The sequence below is a fragment of the Elgaria multicarinata genome, chromosome 2, assembly GCF_023053635.1.
Source record: "Elgaria multicarinata webbii isolate HBS135686 ecotype San Diego chromosome 2, rElgMul1.1.pri, whole genome shotgun sequence".
NCBI classification, from domain to species: domain Eukaryota; kingdom Metazoa; phylum Chordata; class Lepidosauria; order Squamata; family Anguidae; genus Elgaria; species Elgaria multicarinata.
The window spans coordinates 43,283,870-43,293,674 of record NC_086172.1 but is presented as its reverse complement, the minus strand read 5'-3'; the positions used below and the strand labels follow the sequence as shown (position 1 = coordinate 43,293,674).

Below are 9,805 nucleotides of genomic sequence, written 5' to 3'. Positions count from 1 at the left end.
TCGCTCTTCTCTTCTCCCTCCCGCGTGTGAACACCCCCAGCCTCGTTTGTTTCCCCCCCCCCCCCAGAGAGGGGCCTATTTCTGCATCTGGCTAGTGGTTTCTTGGCGCTAAAGCTAAACACCTCATATAATTGCAAAGAACTGCATGTTTTTCCCCAAACATGAATCAACTCCCAGGATGCTATCCCAGGACATGGGCTTCCCTTCTCTCCCTCAGTGTCATTTTTGGCCAAAGAGCGCAGTTAAGGCACGTAGTTTAAGGTGCGTGTGTTGCCAAAGCCGCGTCTCAGCAACCAGGCGGCGCAACGTTGCAAGCGCAAAGGGCACAGAAGTAGACCGCGTCTTTGGTTCGTTGGCGCCCCCCAGTGGACACTCTCGAAAGGATTGTTTAGACTTCGGATTCCCTCCGCCTCCCCCTTCCTAGACGGCAATAAATGGACGGTGGGCTTAAGGCAAATTCTCTAAGCTCCTCCAAATGAATAGAGGAAGGGAAGTTTCCTCACTCCCACCCCCTTAAGGCGATTGCCCAACAGTACGATCAGAATGTCCTGGACGCTAATAAGGTTGCGGTTGGAGAAAGACGCCGATGAGCCAAAATTGGGATCGACCGGATGCCTCTTGGAGAATAAACTTTGTCATAAGTCTTGAAGAACAAAGGAGAGACAAAATCCCTTTCTGAAAGTGCAAGTCTTTGCACAGAGAACGTCTGGCTCTTCTGACACAGCCTGAGAAGGACTCGTGAGGAACACCCAAGAAAGCTGAGTCAGAACAAGAGGGAAGCGTCTCCTTCTGCGCTCCCCATCTCTCGGAGTGCGGTAAGCATGTCCTGTCGGTCTTACTTCTAGGGTCAATCTTTCCTTCGTGATCTGGATTCATAATGGAGTTGCACAGCTCCCGGTCACATGCACTCCCCCACCAACCTCCTTGAAGGAACCTCGACACCTGCAAGTGAATCACGTTCGCTGGGTAAGGCGCAGCAGCGCTTGGAGGCGCGTGATTTCCCACACACACACACACACACACACTCCGAACCCCCACCCCACCCCAACTCCAGCGATTTGGCTTTCCCTACTGGAGCAAACGTGGTGGTGGTGGTGGCAGCGTGGTGACTCATGCCTGCGTCGCAACAGATCAGCCGACGATTCAGGCTTTTCAAAGAAGCAAATCCCAGGCACTTGTGTGGGGGGAAAAGGTCATCTCGAATTAAATTCCAGGGCGCCATTGATATTCCGACGTCGTTTCTGGCGGAGTTTATAAGCGCCAAAGTCCTTCCAAAGCTCAAATTTCTCGATCTTCCTTCTCCGTTTTGGTCTCTTGGAGCCTTCCGTCCTTGACTGGTAAGTTTTCTTTCATTATTTATTTATTTACTTATTTTCTTACCCAAAATGAATGGTCCCTCTTTTCCTGGGTCAGTGAAGGTTTTCAGATCTTTTGGTTCAAGAATGTAGGGCTTTCTACAGCGTACAGTTTCTGTGGCTTCCCCTAGGTGAATTTGAATCAAGGATATTTGAGGAAGAGACTGGGAGGCGAATATTTGCGGGGATATAACCTGTTACTTCGTTTTCATACTCGGCCCAGAGTGCCTGTCTCTCACATCCTTCGGGAATTAAGATCTGTTATTTTAAAATTAAATTTTGCAGGCTAATCATTACAAAATCATCTCTCTTCCCCCTCGCCTCCCCCCCCCCAGCCTTTGTATTCCAGTATGTGTGTATTTTCGCGAAAACTTTTCTGCCTAACGATTCAATGTTGACAGGTGTTGCTAGATCTCGACCAAACTTCCTCTTCTTAATTTGCTGCGACCTTGGATGTGTCTCTACTAACGCGGGCAAAACAAATCTGAGCTGTCCAGTGTGTTAGGAGGGAAAGAGAGAGACATTGATTGATCCGCTGGTCAGTGATCAATGAACCAGGAGTGCTAGAAATCGACTGAAATATCTTCGGAAAGCCCTGAAAACTAAGAATGTAAAATGGGGAGCTGGTCCAGAAAGGACAAGGCAATTCTTAGCAGATGAACTTCACGTTTTATTTGTGAAATTAGGGAAATCGAATTGCTAGCCTTTTAATTGCATTGATCTCTACTAAGTGTGCAGGTGTTTAAATGGCCGAGCACCGTTATATGCCTTTTGTGTGTGTGTGTTTCTGTGCCTGTGTGTTTCTTTGTGTGTGTGTGTTCGTTCCTAGGTGTGAATTGTTGTATAAAATGTATTGGTTTGCAGCGCCAATCCTGTGCATATCTACTCAGAAGTAAGCCCCACTGAGTTCAATAGGACTTCCTCGCTGGTAACTGTCTATAGGATTGCAGCCTTAATGATGCCTTTTACCTGCATTGTTTGCCTACAGCTAGGAGTTTTCCGCCCTCAACGCTATTTAGTCTGGCCTTTCATACCATTGGAAAGAAAGATGCTGGCTTGCCACGCGAATTCTTTCTACCCGGACTTAGGACTTGATCCTCATCCTCACCATGTCCCCACCCCACCCCCATCCCTATTGCCGCGGTTGTTTTCTAAGCCTGCTTATTGGAAGTTGGCTTCCCATTTGGCGTGAACCATCATTGTCCATTGGTATAATTGCCACAGACTTTACGGTCGGCTGAATCCACCCTTCTCCTCCGGCACGGGCGACGCACTCGCTCTTCTCAGCCCTTTCCAGGAGCAAAGGAATGGTTGAGCTCGCCAGCTCCGTCTGCCCAGACATCATCATCCCCCGCACCCACCACCCACCCCACACGCCACTTGCCGCGATTGCCAGCCTCGTAAAAACCAACTAGGTGTCGTCGCCTCCAGCCATTTCTCCATCCACGTCGCTTTGTTGGTCTGAGATCTCGAGAAGGAAGGGAAGCTCTCCGCCTCGTCTGCTGCTGGCGCCCGGAAAGGTCTCGTCTCCCCACTCGAGGTGCAACACGGTCCTTTTGTGCCGGTCTCCCACCACGCCACCCACTCGCCATCCCCACCCCACCTCGGACGACGGCGACTTCCCGATGAGTTTAATTGCTTATGGTTGGCTGCAGAACCACTTCTTGACCGCCACATCTTCCGACTAGACACACACACAGAGAGAGAGAGAGATTGGGAGACCCACACCCGCGTCCCTCCCAGGACCCGATTTCTAAACCCGCCTTTCTTCTTTCCTTGCAGTCAGTCCTTTTGCTGGCGGAGTCAAGAGCACATCGAAGCCAAGAAAGCTGGGATCACAGGGCTTGGACTCTGCACCTCATGGCCACCTCGGATCCGTCTTCGTCCAACACCGCTCAGGAACCCAACCCGACTAATTTACGACCCACAAGTAGGTCTGGGTGTGTGTGTTTTTGTCATGTTCCATCTTCGTTTTGCCCACATCGACATGTGCATGCGTCGTGGTCGTCGTCATTTTAAGCGGGGTCTCCGAGGAAAGAGTCGAGATCTACAACACAACTGTAATAACAACAACGACCCAAAATGACCGCCCTGGAACCCCCTGGCTCGACCCCTTCCCTTTCCCCTATGGTCCGATGCTGAAACCGGCAGGTGGGCGTGGGGGGTCGCCCGGTTTTGGTTTTGCCTAATAATATTTCAGAGAAGGATCCTGACTGTATCACCAAACAAGAGAGCAGGTGGACGGCGGCACCCCCACCCCCACCCCCATTGGAGGGTGTGAGGGTCGCAGTGAGTTATTTGGGCGGCTGTTCACGTTCGTGGAGCGGGTCGCCGTTTGGGCCGCCTGCGAAGCCTGACACTCCACGCGTGTTTTCGAATAGCGTGTGCGCGCGCGCGCGCGCGCCGGGGTCTCCTCCATGCCAGCCTTCTTAATGGCAACGCTTTGCTTTTTAGGGCCCTCGGAGATTCGGGTGCTGGTGGTAGGTTTGGCGGGAGAAGTCGTTGTCCCTAATTGCCCCCGGTTTGGCGGGAGTTCCTGAGCCGTGAGGGGGACGCTGCAGGTGGAAGGGCGGGAAAGAGACGGTTCTAGAGCTTTGTCCGGACCATTCAGACGGAACCCAAAAGCAGTGTGTGTGTGTGTGTGTGTGTTGTGTGTATTGTGTGTTATGTGTTGTGTGTGTGTGTAGACTGGTTAACATAACCACCAGCGACGACAAAGTGGCGGGGTGGGGGTGGGGATGTCTGGAAAGAAAAGGACCAAACCTTGGCAAGCCACAGCGAAGCGGGGAACCGCTGCTTTTACCCTGAAAGGGCTGCCGGGGTTATGAAGCATGAACAACCCGGTGATTACTGTGATTACTCTGCGACTGCAAGGACTGAGGAGACCGAGGAGGCCGTCAGGCGGGCGGGCGGGGAAGCCCATTTCAACGAAAACAGCTCTTTTGTGGCGGCCTGGCGCTGTTGTCTTCTCTCCTCGCGTTGCAGAGCCGTCAAACCGTACGCCCGGCCTCATTGCAAGCGGACTTTAGATTATTCGTTTGATTAGTTCTCCCATTTGGATAGGGGGACGGAGGACGGGGACAACAACCGGTTGGCTCTTATTCTGGAGTCGAACGAACAAAAGGGGCGGGAGGAACGTGTGTGTGTGTGTGTGTGTGTGTGTGTGTTGTATTCTCTGGGTCAGAATCTCTCCCCCACCCCCACCCCCACCCCGCCTTCCGGCCCCTCAGAGGAATGTGTCCTCCTGTCAGAGCCCCTGAGGTGGAAATAGCGCTGCCTGCGCGGTTTCCTCCCGCGCTCGCGCGGCCATTGTTGCCTATTGTTTCCCGACGGTTCGCGGGGGCGCGCGCGCGCTCCTTCTCCCGCCGCCTTCAGTGTCCGGCTGTCTAATAATACGCTGCGTGGGTGGAGGCAGTGGCGCCCCCCCCCCGCGCGTACCTGCGTGTGCCTGGTGCGTGTGTGTGTGTGTGTGTGTGTGTGGTGGTGGTGGTGGTGGTGGTGGGGCTGCCTTTCGCCCTCCTCTCCTTGTCATGCTCCATCTAGCCTTTCGCTGCCTGGGGCGGGAACGGAGCTGTTTTAAAGTCCTGTCAGAGCTGCTTTAGCCGCCTGCCACTCTCGCCTGCGCCGCCCTCCTTGTCCTCTCCTCCCTGGCTTTTGGGCTCTCCCCTGCGCCCTCTCCCTCTCCCTCTCGGCCACTCCGGCCTCCTCCCTTTCACCTGAGACAACCTCCTCCTCGCCGTCCTTGCTCCTTTCCAGCCCGCTCACAGGTCTCCCTACACCACCACCACCACCACCACCACCACCCGCCTGTCATGTGTTTCTCCATTTCCTGCTCTCTGCTTTCCTCACCCGCAGGCTCTTCTCTGCCTCCCTTTCCCTGCGGCCTGGCTTCTCACACACCCCCATTTATTTTTATTTATTTTTATTTGCCTTCTGCTTTTTTCAGTCCTTGGGCTATTCCTCTCTTCCACCCTTTCCAGTCTGCTCTTCTGTCCCGTCCAACCCCCGCCATCGCTTCCATGTTCTTGCCCCTCCTCCTCCTCCTCCCACGCAGCGCGCCCCCTACAGGTGGTCCGAAGGAAAGGAAAGGCCTCCTCAGTCTTGCAAGCGAACACACAGGCCCAACGCAGACTGTGGGCGGAGCTCAAGCTCAAGGTGCTCACTTCACCACCCTGCTAATTTTATTTTATTTTATTAACTCTTTTGCCAACCAGCAGCCCAGAGAAATACCGCCTCTTTTACGTTTGCTGCGCTCATCCTCACACTTTCCTTTTAAGATTGCCATCCTAGCTACACTTAAATGGAAATAAGTGCCACTGATCTCAGTAGAGACCTACTTTCAAAGTAAGGTGCGTAGAATCGGGCTGCAGAACTGAAAACATATCTGAAATTAAGTTCCGTTGAAATCAATGGGACTTACATCCCAATGAAAGCAGTTAAGATTGAGCTGTAAACGCTGTTATTCATACACACACACACACACACACACACACACACGGCCCTGCACACCTTACACTCCTAAGTCCGTTAAAGAATCTGCATATGGTAGTGCTGGTAGTCGGGTGTTCCATAATTCTAGGGCAGGGTTTAAACTCCAATCTTGTTAAGTATTTTTTATTGGCTATAGGGATTTTATTTATTTATTCCCCACCCACCATTCTGTGCCGTGGATTATCACCCACTTTTCCATTTCGCTTCTCTTGCCAATTTCTTCCAGAGATGCGGGAAGCTGCCTGGAAATTCTCCAATTAGTTTTCGATGAAATTCCCCAGACACACTCAGCAAACTGACTGGAATCCGCCTTAACGTGTTGCCGTTTAAGGGCGCAATCCTATGCATGTTTAGACAGGAAAAAACCCGTCCTGCAGCTCCCAGCATGCCCCAACGTTGCCTGGGAAATGCTAGGAGTTGCAGGGCTTTATTTTTGTTTCAACATGCAAAGGATTGCACCCTTAAATGGCACTTCACCTTGCATTAAACCTACTCTGGGACACCTTCCAGTGCCACAGGTCTTATTTAGGCCTCCCTTCAAAGTTTGGGCACTATAGCGAAATATCGTTTCCCTCTGAGTTGCATTAAGATCTAGGTTCCTAATTCACACCGCACAGTCACAAACATTGAAGATTAAAAGCCCGCTGCCAAACAAGTTTCCTCCGAAGTAAAATTCCACTGACTTCTGCTTAGGACTTACTACTTAGGACTGTAGCCTTAATTCCGTAATTTCCCTCTTCTCCATGCTTTTAGAGTCTCTTGGCCTGTTGGGACTTTGATGGCGGAATTCATTTACCTGGGTTAGGGACAGAGGGGTGTGTGTGTGTGTGTGTGTGTGTGTGCGTGCGTGCGTGCGTGTTGTCCTTCTGCTTTGCCTTCTCTCCCTTGCTTCGCTGCCTGCCCCCAACCCAGACTAGAGCTTTGCCGTGTGGCGAAACCATCCATCTGCAGGCTCCACAGGAGGAGGCCTCAGCCTAAGGTGGGAGAGGGATTCCTTGCTCCACGGGAGAGGCGAGCCCTGCTGATCCTGAGTGCTCCACTCCTGAGAAGGTCGCGGTGGGTTACTGCCCTATCATGGCCAATGCTCCTCCTTCCTCGGGGGCTGGTTGAAGGTCGTCGCCGCCGCCTCCCGCGCCCCTTCAGCACCTCCCAGGCTGGACAGCGCAATGCGCGCTCCAACGGCCCGAGGGGGCGGGGCACGATGGATGGAGTTGTGTCTAAAATGGGGAGCAGGGCTACGTGAGGGGCCTTTTAATGTGTCTCCCTGACACGTCAATCCAGCTGCAACCTAGTCATGCAAGTCCGATCATCTAGTCAAATACTATTTTTCACCCAATTAATTCCTGAACTCTTCCATGACCCCATTTCATGCCAGTTTATTTTAAGCTGCCACTTTCCTGGAGCCTTGCCAATAAATTATTAGGAGACACTCAGGTTTCTCCCAGCTGCCTTGTCTCTTCCCTTCTTCCTGAAGGGACCCATTTTGCCGGTGAGTCATACTCACCGGTTGCCACCCCCCACCCCCCATGATTCCAGCATTGCCCCCCAAGCCTCTTTGCAAAGGAGAGCATGCATTCGGACTGAAATTCCTATAGGAACCCGAAAATCACAAGATGGAGGAGGGGGTGTTCGTGGAGAGTGCGGAGAAGGGCTCTAATGGGAATCTTTGGGGAAGGCGCATTGGCATCTCTCTGTTGCAATGATGCTGTGATGATAGAACAAAGACTTTTGCTGTGCCCGAACCTGTTCGAGAGCTTGGGCGGGCACGATCAAGCTCAAAAACCACAGGGGAGGTGACACAATGTTGTTAGTGTTTGTCTGGACTACCTCTTGAAAGCTTCCCGGGTTATACTGAACTGGAGATCTGAGCATTTTTAAAAAACAAAAACAACCCGCCCGCCCCCCCCCCCCCCACAAACTGATATGCCGATGTGGAAGGATGCAGACAGAAATTCTGACCTCAGACCTCCTATTCTCTTTCACAAGTAGCATATACGTTCATACTAAAGATATTCTTGTTAATCTCTAGGGTAATCCGTTTCATTTTAAGGTAGGTTTCTAGCTCTCATGATGGCATAAAATAGAATCGATTAAAAAAAAAACACGTTTAGCGTGGAGCAGCTGCTGTCCTTAACAAGTATTTCCGATCTCTGATGACTCATATAACCTAAATTTCAGGGCCTTGTAGGAGGAGTCTGTGCTTTTGGTTGGTTACACTCTTGTATATTTATGGGCGGGGCGCTATTTGCATAAGAAAAAAATGATTCACATCGTAAGGTAATTGCCATCCACTATACCACCACTCTAAAATAATAATAATAATAATAATAATAATAATAATAATAATAATAATAATAATAATAATAATAATAATAAATACACCTTCCAATTTGAGCAGTCACCTCGTGGTACATTCTTGTCTTATGTCTAGTCAAATGGCTATTATTGCTGCTACTAAACATTCTGTTTATGTATTGAGAATTGCGACGTTTTAGAGGCAGATGCAGCTAATACTTCGAGGCAAAGGCAGCGGTGAGAGATTTTAAAGTAGGCTGTGTAGCACCTACTCGTTTCTGCAGGGTGTAAACCTTTTGTTTCTGTTCCTTTTAGCCTATGACACCTGGTGTGGTGTGGCTCATGGCTGCACGAAGAAAATCGGGCTCAAGATATGCGGTAAGCAAAAAAAAAAAAAAAAAACGCAATTTTTTTTTGAGGAGAAAACAGTGCAGCCTGTCTCTTACATTCTACACACACACACTTACTTACTTTCGCTCCCCCCCCTCACGCCCCCTCTTTCACGCTTTGTCTCGGGTCCATAATCAGGCCAAGAGCTTTTATCTCTCTTTAAACCCAACACTCTCTTTCTGCAAGGATTGAAGGAACTCGGTTGGCTCACAAAGAAAGTAGGCCACCTCTTTTATCTTCAGATAACGCAGAAACGAGAACGAAATTGCAAAGAGATGCTCCTCCTGCTCCTCCTCCTCTTCCTCCTCCCACCACTGAGGAAGCAATATCCCAAATTCGTTTGAGAGGAGAAGGGAGGGGCAGCAGGAGGAGAAAGAACCCCACTTCCCCCTCCTTTCTTCCCTCCCTGTAATCCTTTTGAAACGAAGCCCGCTGTGTTCTGAGATAGACTCTTGCGCCCTCTGCTGTCCGAAGTGAGCAAAGACCAGGAGAAGCCGCCAGGGCAAGCACCGCGGGCGAGGGAATTTATCCGCTGGCGTCTCGGTTTTGTTAAATTGACACAGTGGTGCTAGAAAACACTCCCGTGGCAGCCAGAAATACGCGTTTTCAGGGCCAGGAGCGTGAAGCGAGGTGGACGTTTGCCTCCCTGGAAAGGAAAGGAACCTCTCGTGCAAGCACTGAGTCATTACTGACTCTTGGAGGGACGGCAGCTTTCGTTGACGTTTTCTTGGCAGGCCTTATAGCGGGGTGGTTTGCCGTGGCCTAATATTTGGTGTGCCTTGGTAACAGGCTTCTTGGGGCGCGCTTGCCGAGCGGTCTCTGTTCGATGCAGGAGCAAGATCTGGATTAGCGTGGGGGGATATAGGTCTGTAATGGGACTGTTGGAAGAAGGCTTTCTGTGTGTGCTTGTGTGTGATGTAGTGTATCAGTATTGGGCTGGTTTTGGGAGGAAAGCATTCCCATCCCCGCCCCTGTCGCCTCGGCGAGAGGGGCGCTTTCTTTTCCTGTTTTTGCTCTCGTCGGAACTCCTCAAGATCGAGGCTCGCTGCAGCCCGGCGTCGTCGGTCCGCTTCCTCCAGCGAGCTTGTAAAATGGGGCCCTCCTCAGGAAGCAGGGCCGGGGGTGGGGGGTGGATGGTCGATCGAAGCTGCCAGGGAGAGAAAAGCGGGTGTGGGGTGGGGTGGGGTGGGGGGGGTGTGTGTGTGTGCGCGCGCAGTGCTACCAGGCTGCGTGGAGATGCTTTGCCACATCTCACTGTCTGAGATTTTTCAACC

General features: G+C 51.4%; 1 protein-coding gene across 3 annotated transcripts in view; it reads left to right on the top strand.

Moving 5' to 3' along the window:
* Window positions 1–399: 399 nt before the first annotated feature.
* The window catches only part of GAD1 (glutamate decarboxylase 1), a 69,451-nt gene continuing 60,045 nt past the window's right edge, over window positions 400–9,805 (top strand). The window contains exons 1-3 of one of the 3 annotated variants that reach the window (XM_063116405.1): window positions 400–815; window positions 3,138–3,285; window positions 8,457–8,519. In XM_063116405.1, coding sequence (XP_062972475.1) covers window positions 3,216–3,285; window positions 8,457–8,519 — 133 coding nt within the window. In that variant the 5' untranslated portion in view covers window positions 400–815; window positions 3,138–3,215. Of the gene's footprint in view, window positions 816–1,319; window positions 1,338–2,731; window positions 2,896–3,137; window positions 3,286–8,456; window positions 8,520–9,805 lie in introns of those variants that run through there. The other 2 variants (XM_063116404.1, XM_063116403.1) reach the window with 2 other exon arrangements.